At 35.4% G+C, this 12,210-nt stretch overlaps 4 protein-coding genes and 1 long non-coding RNA gene across 5 annotated transcripts in view; 2 read left to right on the top strand and 3 right to left on the bottom strand.

Moving 5' to 3' along the window:
- The window catches only part of LOC111437539 (gamma aminobutyrate transaminase 1, mitochondrial-like), a 12,978-nt gene extending 7,831 nt beyond the window's left edge, over positions 1-5,147 (bottom strand). The window contains exons 1-19 of the mRNA XM_023075550.1: positions 4,956-5,147; positions 4,378-4,499; positions 4,154-4,238; positions 3,986-4,058; positions 3,795-3,892; positions 3,608-3,700; positions 3,344-3,417; positions 3,209-3,247; positions 3,044-3,132; positions 2,883-2,959; positions 2,723-2,797; positions 1,737-1,784; positions 1,558-1,641; positions 1,375-1,462; positions 1,203-1,281; positions 808-898; positions 650-728; positions 339-454; positions 11-254 (exon numbers count right to left, since the gene is read on the bottom strand). Of these exons, the coding sequence (XP_022931318.1) occupies positions 183-254; positions 339-454; positions 650-728; positions 808-898; positions 1,203-1,281; positions 1,375-1,462; positions 1,558-1,641; positions 1,737-1,784; positions 2,723-2,797; positions 2,883-2,959; positions 3,044-3,132; positions 3,209-3,247; positions 3,344-3,417; positions 3,608-3,700; positions 3,795-3,892; positions 3,986-4,058; positions 4,154-4,238; positions 4,378-4,499; positions 4,956-4,997 (1,524 nt within the window). The 5' untranslated portion in view covers positions 4,998-5,147 and the 3' untranslated portion in view covers positions 11-182. The remainder of the gene's footprint in view (positions 1-10; positions 255-338; positions 455-649; positions 729-807; positions 899-1,202; positions 1,282-1,374; positions 1,463-1,557; positions 1,642-1,736; positions 1,785-2,722; positions 2,798-2,882; positions 2,960-3,043; positions 3,133-3,208; positions 3,248-3,343; positions 3,418-3,607; positions 3,701-3,794; positions 3,893-3,985; positions 4,059-4,153; positions 4,239-4,377; positions 4,500-4,955) is intronic.
- The window catches only part of LOC111437549, an 8,717-nt gene extending 2,593 nt beyond the window's left edge, over positions 1-6,124 (top strand). The window contains exon 3 of the mRNA XM_023075558.1: positions 5,863-6,124. Coding sequence (XP_022931326.1) covers positions 5,863-6,111 — 249 coding nt within the window. The 3' untranslated portion in view covers positions 6,112-6,124. The remainder of the gene's footprint in view (positions 1-5,862) is intronic.
- Positions 3,093-4,491, top strand: LOC111437545. Its single transcript, XR_002709451.1, has 3 exons — positions 3,093-3,182; positions 3,953-4,022; positions 4,400-4,491. It is a non-coding gene; the product is annotated as an uncharacterized LOC111437545 (long non-coding RNA).
- LOC111437542 (gamma aminobutyrate transaminase 1, mitochondrial-like) lies at positions 6,021-10,324 on the bottom strand. The gene is made up of 19 exons (XM_023075553.1): positions 9,968-10,324; positions 9,798-9,883; positions 9,627-9,711; positions 9,463-9,535; positions 9,273-9,370; positions 9,088-9,180; positions 8,821-8,894; positions 8,689-8,727; positions 8,524-8,612; positions 8,364-8,440; positions 8,211-8,285; positions 7,833-7,880; positions 7,645-7,728; positions 7,462-7,549; positions 7,288-7,366; positions 6,918-7,008; positions 6,758-6,836; positions 6,390-6,505; positions 6,021-6,305 (listed from the first exon to the last, which is right to left on the bottom strand). Exons 1-19 carry the CDS (start codon positions 10,010-10,012, stop codon positions 6,234-6,236), a joined length of 1,491 nt encoding a protein of 496 aa, XP_022931321.1. The 5' UTR covers positions 10,013-10,324; the 3' UTR covers positions 6,021-6,233.
- A 1,598-nt stretch (positions 10,325-11,922) lies between these two features.
- Positions 11,923-12,210, bottom strand: part of LOC111437540 (gamma aminobutyrate transaminase 1, mitochondrial-like) — a 4,524-nt gene continuing 4,236 nt past the window's right edge. The window contains exon 19 of the mRNA XM_023075551.1: positions 11,923-12,179. Coding sequence (XP_022931319.1) covers positions 12,108-12,179 — 72 coding nt within the window. The 3' untranslated portion in view covers positions 11,923-12,107. The remainder of the gene's footprint in view (positions 12,180-12,210) is intronic.

The following is a 12,210-nucleotide window of genomic DNA, read 5'->3' as shown; positions in this document are numbered from 1 at the left end:
GGGGGGGGGGGGGGGGGTGTCTAGTGTTAAGATTGCAGACATATTACTCATGTCTTATACGCAAGCTGATGAACTTTTCGCCACCAATCAAGCATTTGGTCATCATGGAGAGGGATTTCTTTGTTCCTTAATAGTAGTCAGGATCTGGTACCTTCAGGGCTGTTCGTTGTAACTATTTGCAGCTACTTTTGAGCCTTCAATTCCTTCACTCTCTCTTCAGTAGCCTTCAGTGCCTCCCCATAAATGCTGATTAACTGGAAACAAAAACAGTGGATCAAATTCCAGCAGAAGATGTGTTTAAATTGAACCATAGTCTTATTGTTAGCTTTTAAGGATACCTCATCTACTTCTCGAGGGGAGATGATAAATGGTGGAGACATCATTATAGTATCCCCTGCAACACGTACTAGCATACCATTTTCCTGACATTCGGTTCCAAAATATGCACCAACTCCTGTTTATATCAGGCAGATAACAAGCTGTAAGCACAAGTATGACCCGATGACGATCCACCTAGTTCATGGGGTTGTGATTTTAGGATTAAGCTGATAAAAAATTATCGAAGATTTAGGCTACTGTGCCTTGATTTAATTTGATCAAAATTCCCATTAAGAGGCATCACTAACAATGGGAATTACATAAAACATACCCCATTCAGGAGGGAACGGATCATTTGGTGATTTATTGTCTGCAAACTCTGTGCTTAAGATCAAGCCAGTCCCCCGTATCTGCAAAATAATAGTGCTGAAGAACTGAAGATGCCCCAGATTCGCAAGCCAAACTTAATTTCGTGAGCAACCCTCTTACCTCTCCAACGATAGGGCTATCAGAGTAAGCTTTTAGGCCATCTTGAAATCTTGAGGAGATGCTATTTACTTGCTCCACTATATTCCTTTCCCTAGAACAAAAGAAAATGAACTTACCAATAAGTTGGTAATTTTTCATATATGCATTGCATCCTATATGTGAGTTTGTATCATAAAAATGTGCATTTATTCTCTTTTACTTAGAACCACTATTTCATCCTCAAACAAGGACACCAATTGAATCAAATAGAAAGTAGGTCCATCTTGATGAACTTCCAGTTTTCTTGTATAAGAAAATTATAGATCTTTGAAACGTTTGTCCACTTTTAAGGTTTCTTTGTCATTCTCAATAAAAAAGAAATAGAACTCAGAAAGCACAGGAGTAGGGGAACATACTTGTAGATTTTGAGTGTTTCAATTGCGACTGCACATGAGACTGGGTGTCCAGAATAAGTAAATCCATGAGCAAAGGAACCTGGAAGTAATATTATTGAACAAAACTAATAGGTAAGCTGCACTGAAGATTATTAACAGTGATCAACTTGGTAAGCTAGGTACAATAATATACCAAGCTTGTTGCTTTGAGAGTGAATCACATCAGAGATTTCAGGGCTCATGAGAACAGCTCCAATAGCCATGTATCCCGAGGAAAGTGCCTACAGAATCCAGTCCACTATCAGGCTCAATAAAAACAATGAAAAGCCAAGACTAAACAAGATATCTACTAAAGTTGAATCTGTTCAAACTTCACCTTTGCAAGAGATACAAGGTCCGGTTTAATATTGTATTTATCGCATCCAAACATTGTCCCTAGTCTTCCAAAGGCACAGATTACCTATAAAAAATGTTGAAGACAGTTCCTGGTTTACATTGCAATTATTATTGTAAAAATGCAAAATGGTGAAGAAAAAAATTGCAATTAGCAAGTACCTCGTCGGCAATGAAAAGTATATCATACTTCTTGAGCACAGGTTGGATCTGCAACATAAATAAGACATACTTCATTCTTCCCTTCATGTTCTCCTTATTTTTGTTATTAGAAAGTATTTACATCAATAATTAGAACATTAATAACAAAGGCAAGAAATTGAATCATGATTCATATGTAGACTGTTAGTTCATATGTTGGTCCGTCTCTAGTGCTAGACTTTGATGACTTTTAAATATTTAGATGCCTTTTAGTTTTCCTTGCAGGTATTATAGAAATTGACTTGCACCGCAGACGTGAAGGCTTAGCATCGAATGTGAGAACAGATGGGATATCTGTGACAAACAGTAAATAGTTGGATCTGTTTCACCATTTCAAGTTGTACCCTAAAGACGAGTCTGTTCTGGAAACAACAAAGAAACCTGGTGCGTAACCATTTTTTTGCTCCAAAGCTTTTGGATAATTCACCTAATCTCGTCAACAAGATCATGACATAATATTGAAGGAGAAAACAACCATGATGGACCAACAACCTAAATTTTCAAAAACCAGCCGTTGGCTTAGCATTCACGATTAGATAGTAGGGTTGGAGTTTATTCATGTAATTGCGTCAGTAAGCCAATCCTCATAGTTTAGGTTAATTTAAGAAATAATAATTAGACTTCTCCCTAAATATCTTTGCAGTTGAAGTTTTTCTTTCTTCGTTCTTTTTTGTATTTTATTTCTTTATTATTAATCAAAGTACTAGTTTATACAATCCTAATTTTGCTATCTGTAATTTTACTATCTCATCTATGCTCCAATATTATGTAATCATCTTATCTAGAAGGAAAGTTAAAGCAAACAACTAGCCAACTGAATATAAAAAGCATAAAAAAGAAAAACGAAACACGAGAGCATAATTAGAAAAAGAAATAAAGAATAGGAAGCTAAACAAGGAAAGTCTTACTGTTGCATACTTCAAAATTTCATGATACAAACAACTTACCTTTTCAAAATAAGTAGCTGGTGGAGGAATCACACCACCAGCACCCATGACAGGTTCGGCGATGAACGCAGCAATCTGAAGTGGAAAACCGGACACGGGAGAAAGGGTCAATTATAGTTTCATGTCATATTCTAATTCAAAGTAGAGTATTCAAGTTTACTGTCTCTGGTCCCTCCTTGAGTATAAGGTCTTCCAAGTTTTTGGCTAATCTGGTTGAGAACTCTTCCTCTGTCTCACCTGACACAAGGATGTTTTCAAGTTAATGGCTGAAAAAAAATCTAAGAAATTGAACTACTGTATATTGAAAGCATAGATCAGAACCTGGAAGATGGTAACGCCAGTAATGTGGACAATCAGTGTGCAGAACGAATGGAGCAGGAATGTCAAACTTCTGGTGCATAGCTGGAAGGCTGTGAAAAAATATATTCGAGTAACTATTTCTTTTAACAAGAGACATGAGGTATATTTTCTTTTCATTTAACTTACCCAGTAAGACTGGCTGATATTAATGTTGAACCATGATATCTGTTGGATAGAAGGGTGCCATGAAAAGAAAATTACTTGAACAGAACAGCAAAGGAAATTATACGAATGAACATTAGCCAAGTGATTTGAGTTTACGCCTTTGAGCGAGCTATGAACTTCTTCTTATCTGGTCTTCCAAGTGCATTGTTATAGTACCATACCAGTTTGACCTATTACATGTAATTAAGCACATTAAATGGTGCTCAAAATGAATTAATTGGTTGCCTTTGCTGCAAAGATTTTGTAATTTGAGCCCCCCTCAATATATTACTCTGTTTTCGAAGTTATATATATGAAGAAATTCTCATATCGATATTGTATCAGCCATAATATAAAGTTCTTGTCTGGAGTAGAAAGAACCTGAGTATCATTAGCTTCTGAACCACTGTTTGTAAAAAAGACTTTCCCCATTTTTCTAGCTGTGAACATTTCAAGCAGTTCCTTTGCCAGCTCCTATCATACATGAGCAACAAGAGAGTGAAAGTAATGAAAAGTGAGTTCTTTTTATATAGAAGAGGGCAAAAGAAGTTAAGGTTACATAACGTACCAAAGAAGGCCTCGTAGTACGATTCCAAAAGGAGTGGTAAAATGGCAAGACATTTAGTTGTTTTGTTGCAGCTTCCACAAGTCGTGGTTCATTTCCCCCTACAAATTCCAGCATTGCCTTTACTAACTTACAGAGACTAAACTTTTCAATATATGCAGAACAAGAGTTCGTGTTAGTGCAGATTGTGGTACCCAAGGATGTGCACCATAGACCGGCAAGAGAATCAAGGTACTTCCTTCCATTAATGTCATATACATATGAACCCTATATCACCATGGAATTCAAATTCAAATTAGAGTGAACCAAAGAGAGAATGAACATATCTTCTCGTTCATGCTTATAACACACATGACAGATACCTCAGATCTTTCTATAATCAGTGGACTAACATCGGTGGTCTGCCATCCTGCAGTAAAAGGTGCAAGCATATCATGCCCCTTGAACCTGTAATTAAACCATGTTTGTGATCCATGAGAAACTCAATTGACTTTTAGTTCTGTTGTAGACGAAAGTGCAATCATTGTTATCACAAATCATGCTTGAATGATGGAAGGCATAAATAGTTAAAGTTTAACCCTTGTACCTCGAATCCTCTTTTTGTGCAGATGCCTCTGTACCATGTAAGCGGGACAGGAAAGGAGCGAGGACGAGACGTTCCCGTGATACCTTTCTAAAAGAAGTGAATGCTTTTGTTAAGGTACCAAACTGCAAAGAGGGGAAAAAAAAAGGTTGTATGTTTTATAATCATACTCGCCTAATCAGCCACAAAAGAAGAGAGAAACATAATAATCGGACAGGAAATACTACCAATAAGCAGATTCTTAATTGGCATGGCTTAAACAAGGAGAAAAAACAAATTATAAAGTTCATAGAATTTATATCTGCCAACAGTTCATACAGTATCAATTCCTAGAATCTGGGAGCTGACACGGATTCATAATCAACAAAATAATTATATTGGTTTCCAAAAGTATTGTTCTAACAAGCATTTGATCTTGATTTCTGATAGGAACTCGGTAATCTGAAACAATGGAAGAAGATCTTCTAATTATCAGAGATGGAAAAGTCAAGCGGCTCCATGAAAAATCAAGGAAACAAAATGGGTGGTTGAGATTTCCACATAGTTTGGATCGAGCAAGAATTGGGCGTTTGATTTGTTACCTGAGGCCTGAGAGTGAAACGAAGGAGGTGGTTGACGGCCATTGTTAAGGGCCTCCGCGAGCGAGGAATGGAGCTCAAATGGCCGCAGAGAAAGAGATGAGAAGGACGAGGGAGGAGGTGGAGCTGCCTCGTCTCATATAATACGAGTGAATTTAACGACAAAGTTGGAAGAATCGAGCTTTCCCTTCAACCGTATCCTTAACTGATTTATGTGTTCGAATTTATTTATTTATTTTTAACGGTTTGATCTTCCAAATTTGATTATATTCTTAATTTAGATTTTATAGTCAAAATCTTGTTTTATAATTTAATACATTTTTATGGTGGAGAATATTTATGATAATTTTATCAATTTATTTTTAAAAATTATAGGGATAAATTTGTAATTTAATCTAAAGATAAAAACTTTAACAATTATAGTATTTCATAGAGTAAAATAATTTTTTTTTTTCAGGGTGGTTTGTGCAATTTAACATGGACGCGACGAGATAGGATAGGGTGGAAATAAAATATTATTGATTAAAAGAACAAAAGAAGATGTTAGTTATTTAGTGAAGATCTTAACCCTTTTCAGAAAGGAAATCCGCAGAAACCTGGTCTGAAATCACTGAAGCATCGATTTCTTGAGAAGGGAGCAAGGAAGGAAGGGGAAAAGGGATGGATTGCAGCAAATGGGGGTCTCAGTGTTGGGCGATGTTGCAGCCGCCCCCATCGCCGGGCTTCGAGAGGTACCTTTCTTTCTTCCTTCCTTCATTCTTTTCCTGTCATCTCAAACCCTAGCTTTCGTCTTACACCCATACTGATTGCTAATGCTTTCAATCTATATTTGTTTTGGTATATGATTGATTTTTTTTAGACCTAGAACTATAAATCCAATTCATGGCTTTTAAATCGGGGGAATGTGAAGAAATCATTTAGAGATTTGGATGGATCGGAGGATGAGAAAGGAGGTTTTAAGATGACTTCAAGTTCTCGAGAGCACAAAAGCAAGCTAAAACAACTTTTATTGCAAGAAATGTTTCCGAAGAAGAGCGATTTTACTTTGGAATCCATATCAAGCTGCTGTTATTCAACATCCAAGGCTTTTTATAACTTAAAAGTTCAGAAACAGCTTGATATCTTAGACGAGATTTCAGGCATATCACTCATATCTTAGACAAAAGCCGATTAACTATTCATCACCATCAAGCATTTGGCCACCACGGAGAAGGATTTATTTGTTCCTTTAGAGTAGACAGGATCCGGTTCCTTCAGGCCGTTTGTTGTAACCATATGCAGCTACTTCTGAGCCTTCAATTTCCTCACTCTCTCTTCAGTAGCCTTCAGTGCCTTCCCATAAATGCTGATTAACTGGAAACAAAAACAGTGGATTAAATTTCAGCAAAAGATGTGAAATTGAAATTCAATCGTAATCTTATTAGCTTTTAGGGATACCTCATCAACTTCTTGAGGGGAGATGATAAATGGTGGAGCCATCGTTATAGTATCCCCTCCAGGACGTACTATCAAACCATTTTTCCGACATTCAGCTACAAAATATGCTCCAACTCCTGTTTATATCAGGCACATAACAAGCGGTAAGTAAAAGCATGACCCTGGCAGATCACGATCTGCCTCATTACTGGATTTGTGATTTTTGGGTCAAGATCTATAGGCTACTGTTCATTCCTTTTTTCAGACTAGGATTATTTGATCCAAATTAACAGATGCTTTTTGTTTTCAAGACATTCAAAGCCAAGATGGTTTCAAGATATAAGCCATTAAGATGCTATCACTAACAATGGTAATTACATAAAACATACCCCATTCAGGAGGGAATGGATCATTCGGTGATTTATTGTCTACAAAATCTGTTCCTGACACCAAGCCAGTCCCCCTTATCTGCAAAATCATAGTTGCTGAAGAACTGATTATGCCTCAGATTCACACGTTAAACTTAATTACTTGAGCAACTCTCTTTACCTCTCCAATGATAGGGCTATCAGAGAAAGCTTTTATGCCAACTTGAAACCTTGGGGAGATGCGTTTTACTTGCTCCACAATATTCCTTTCCCTACAATGAAATGAAATGAACTTACCAATATTGTGGTAAGTAAACATATGTATTGCATTCTACATGTGAGTTTCTATGTTCTCTTTATACTTCAAATCATCCTCAAACAAGGACACTGATTGAATCAAATGAAAGTATGCCATCCACTTTGACAAACTTGCAATTTTCTTGTACCAAAAAATGATGGATGTTTGAAGTGTTTGTCCATTTTAAGGTTTTTTTTTTGTCATTCTGAATGGCTAAAAGTAGAAATCCAAAAGCACAGGTGTAGGAACGTACTTGTAGATCTTGAGAGTTTCAAGTGCAACAGCACATGCTGTGGGGTGTCCAGAATAAGTAAACCCATGAGAAAAGGAACCTGGAAGCAATATTATGGAGCAAAAAGAATAGGTAAAGTACTGTACTTGAAGATTATTAACAGTGATTAACTAGTTTATTGTATAAGTAATATACCTAGCTTGTCACTTTGAGAGTGAATGACATCAGAGATTTCGGGGCTCACGAGAACAGCTCCTATGGGAATGTACGCCGAGGAAAGTGCCTACAGAGTGCAGTACACTAACAGGCTCAATTAAAACAATGGAAAGCCTAAACTAAGCAAGATATTTGTTAATGTTGAATCTGTTTGAACTTCACCTTTGCAAGAGATACAAGGTCTGGTTTAATATTGTATTTATCGCATCCAAACATTGCCCCTAGTCTTCCAAAGGCACACATTACCTGTAGGAAAAAAAAAAAAAAAACACAACACCTGATTTATATTAAAAATCATTCTTGTAAGCAAGGCCAAATGGTGAAGACATAAATTGCAATTAGCAAAGTACCTCATCAGCAATAAAAAGTATATCATACTTCTTGAGTACAGCTTGGATCTGCAACATAAATAAGAAATAATCATAGCGCCATCAATAAGAAAATCTAAGGCCTTGAACAGTGGCCAATATTGGAGGAGTTGGGGACAAATCAAAGATGGAATGTCCGTGACAAACGGTTGGATTAGTTTGTTCCAAAAACAACAAAGAAACCTAAGATCTATGGTGAAACTGGGTTCCTTGATTTATCTGTATTCATTTTTTAACCATTCATTCCTCACACCCAGGAGCATCCAAAAATATTGTTGTCTTATATGATATCAGCCAAACAAGGAAAGGCCTACCGCCCCATACTTTTACATTAAGCATTTCATGATTCAAAGAGCTTACCTTCTCAAAATAAGTTGTAGGTGGAAGAATAGCACCACCAGCGCCCATGACAGGTTCAGCGATGAACGCAGCAATCTGAAGTGGAAAACCAGACGGGAGAAGGGTCAATTATGGTATCATGGCATTATCTAAATCAAAAGAGTTCAAGTTTACCGTCTCTGGTCCCTCCTTGAGTATAAGATCCTCTAAGTTTTTGGCTAATCTGGTTGAGAACTCTTCCTCTGTTTCACCTGAGATATGGATGTTCTCAAATTAATGGCTGGAAAAGAATCAAATAAATTGAACAACCTGTATACCCAAGCATAATCAGAACCTGGAAGATGGTAACGCCAGAAGTGTGGACAATCAGTGTGCAGAACAGATGGAGCTGGAATGTCAAACTTATGATGCAAATCTGTAAGACTGTGGAAAAATATATTCGAGTAACTATTTCTTTTAACATGAGACATGAGGTATATTTTTATTTCATTTAACTTACCCAGTAAGACTGGCTGCTATTAATGTTGAACCATGGAAGCTGTTGGATAGAAGGGTGTAAGAAAAAGAAAATTAATTGGACAGAACAAAGGAAATGATACTAATCAAACATTATAAAGTGATTTGAGCTTACGCCTTTGAGCAAGCAATGAACTTTTTCTTTTTTGGTCTTCCAAGTGCATTGTTATAGTACCGTACCAGCTTGACCTATTACATGTTTTTTTAGCACAAAATGAATTAATTGGTTGCATTTGTTGCAGAGATTATAAAGGAAGGCTTTCACAGCTAATAAACCTCGATGTTTTAGTCACGGTAGTTTAATGGTTTTCTCTTTGTTTATTTGCTATATTTATTCCATTGGGAATCGAAATTGGATGCTTGAGTTTGGAGTAGAAAGAACCTGAGTGTCATTGGCTTCTGAACCACTGTTCGTGAAAAAGACTTTCCCCATTTTTCTAGCTGTAAACATTTCAAGTAGTTCCTTTGCCAGATCCTGCCATATATGAACAAGAAGAGGGTGTAAGTAAAGAAAAGTGCTTTCTTTTTATCTAAAAGAAAGCGCAAAGTATTGGTTAACTAGCATACCAATGAAGGCTTGGTAGTGTGATTCCAATAGGAGTGGTAAAACGGCAAGGTATTTAGTTGTTTTGTTGCAGCTGCCACAAGTCGTGGTTCATTTCCCCCTACAAATTCCAACATTGTCTTTACCAACTTACTGAAACTAAACTTATAATATATACAGAACAAGAGTTCGTGTTGATGCAGATTGTGGTACCTAAGGATGTGCACCATAGACCAGCAAGAGAATCAAGGTACTTCCTTCCATTAGAGTCATATACATATGAACCCTGTATCACCATGGAATCCAAATTCAAAGTAGAATGAAAAAACAATATGTTCTGTCTTATTATCCATTCATTTAACACACATGAACATTACCTTTGATCTTTCTATAACTAGTGGATTTTCATTTGTGCACTGCCATCCTGTAGTGAAAGGTGCAAGCATATCATGCCCCTTAAACCTGTGATGAAACCATATTTATGCTCAAACCATGTAGAAGAGTGCATAGAAGGAACAAATAATTAGTTAAAGTTTAACCCAATGTACCCTGAATCCTCTCTGTGTGGTGAAGCCTGTGTACTTTGTAAACGGGACAGGAAGGGAGCTAGGATGACATATTCATGTGCGACAGACTATATAACCAAGAAGTAGGATCATATCAAATGATAAACAATACGTAAGAAGAAGATGATGAATTAGGCATTTGATTTTGTTACCTGAGACCTGAGAGTGGAACGAAGAAGGTGATTGATGATGGCCATTATGGGATGGTCTCCTCAAGAATGTGTTCTCAGACTTCAAATGGTTACACACACCCTCTCCTTTCTCCAAGTCTTTATAATAGTTGGAGCTACTGAGATAGAGCCTAGTTTTTAAGGATAATAACTCCAACCCTTAGTCCATGTTTTTTTTTTAATTCACCACTACACGTACCCCACTTACCTTTATTAATTACTTAATACAGATTTATATTTATTATTTATTGTTGCATTAATGCATAATTATTCGTTAATGAATACTTCAGTATAAATTAGTTTGCACTCACATGTGTAGTCTTTAAGAGTTATGGCTAACAATATAGTTTAAATACTGTTTTTTTTTCAATGATCTCTGCTTATTATTCATCATTTTTTAAGAAAACAATAAACAATAATTATAAATGACAAACTCATTCAAAAAAAAAAAAAAAAGTCTGAATTTTAGATCCTCAAATAAATTTATCATATTGCCACATCTTGAATCCCCCAAATTTCTCTATCATTGGGAAGTTTATATGTATATGTATATATATATATATGTATGTATGTATGTGTAAATATATATATATATATATATATATGTATATAAATGTTTCAATTTTATAACGTTAGGAAATATAACTTTTTTAAGCAAAAATTATAATTACCTTTTTATTTTAAAGAACGATTTTTTTATTTATAAAAACATTTTTGGTTGATTTATTCCTAATAATAATAAAAAAATATTGGAAGAAAAATCTTCTAAAAATATTTATTAAAATTTAAGGAAATAATTTTTATTTGGGTTTATTAATTTTAAAACAAGTGTAAAAGGAAAACTTAAAAAAAGAAAAAAACTCTTTAATTTACGTTTTAAGGGAATATATATTTTTTTTATAAGAAATCAATATATATATATATTTAAAAAAAAAGGGAAATGGAGTAATTTTTATTAAATGCAAGGTTTCATTATATGGAACAATTTGTATTTTATTGTTTTTTTATTTAAAGAAATGTATCAAAATAAAATCTGGCATCCCAAGATTTTGACTTTTCAGGCATCTCTCAAATTTTGACTTTTTTAAACCGTTGAAAAGTTTGTTTATGGCACATTAATTTTTTTTAGTCAAGGTCATTGTTTATTACAAGCTGATATTCAGTATAACTACATTACTAAATTCCCACTATACTTTTTTAAGACATACATGCATTTCTCGGCAACTCATGCACATCATTGCCTCGACTGTTTCTGTGTAAGCGTCATTTGAAAAGAATTAAAGTAGTATGAATGAATATAAAAATATTTAGTAATTAGCTTACTCGTAGTTCTCAATTCCATCTTAAGTTATGTGTCATTGGTTCGTTCGTTCTTTCTGTGTCTTGTTCATATTAGGAGTTAGTTTCTAAGTTCTTCTAAGGTTTCCCGATAGGTTTACTTAACTCATCTATGTTCAACTTAGGGTCATGACGCGGTATCCATAAGTTCTCTTTCTTTATCTCTAATTCGGTTGTCGGTTCTCATGATTCGTCTCTAGGGATCTAAAAGTTCTTGCTTAGGTGTTCTACTAGTCCCTTTCACCACCACCATCATCAAAGACATCATTGTACTTATCAGCTTAGACTTCATTGTTATTATTATCATAGACATCATTGTACTTACCATCTTTGATATCATTGTTATTATTCTTGTAGACATCTCGACTTATCAGACCCTAGTCTACAAATTATGGAGATTGAGTTCCTTCTCAACCTCCGAACACCTCTTAAGCTCATCCATCCTCACTCGAGCCACAAACTGTTGCTATGCTATGTGGGCAACAAAAATGGTACGCTAATGCTTTCAATCTCTATTAGTTTGGTATATGTTTGATTCTTTTAGACCTAGAATTATAAATCCAATTCATGGGTTTTAAATTGGGGGAATGTGAAGTGAATGGATCAAAATATCAAGCTGCTTTTATTCAACATCCAAGGCTTTTTTATATCTCACAAACATACCCTTTTAATTAGACAAAAGCTTATTAACGAAGCATTTGGCCATCACGGGGAAGGATTTATTTGTTCCTTGAGAGTAGACAGGATCCGGTTCCTTCAGGCCGTTTCTTGTTACCATTTGCAGCTACCTCTGAGCCTTCAATTCCTTCACTCTCTCTTCAGTAGCCTTCAGTGCCTTTCCATAAATGCTGATTATCTGAAAAAAAAAAAAAAAAAAAAAAAAAAAA

This window comes from Cucurbita moschata, unplaced genomic scaffold (assembly GCF_002738365.1).
Source record: "Cucurbita moschata cultivar Rifu unplaced genomic scaffold, Cmos_1.0 Cmo_Scf00064, whole genome shotgun sequence".
In the NCBI taxonomy this organism is placed as follows: domain Eukaryota; kingdom Viridiplantae; phylum Streptophyta; class Magnoliopsida; order Cucurbitales; family Cucurbitaceae; genus Cucurbita; species Cucurbita moschata.
Note: the sequence above shows the minus strand (reverse complement) of the source record. Positions and strands in the feature narration are given on the sequence as shown.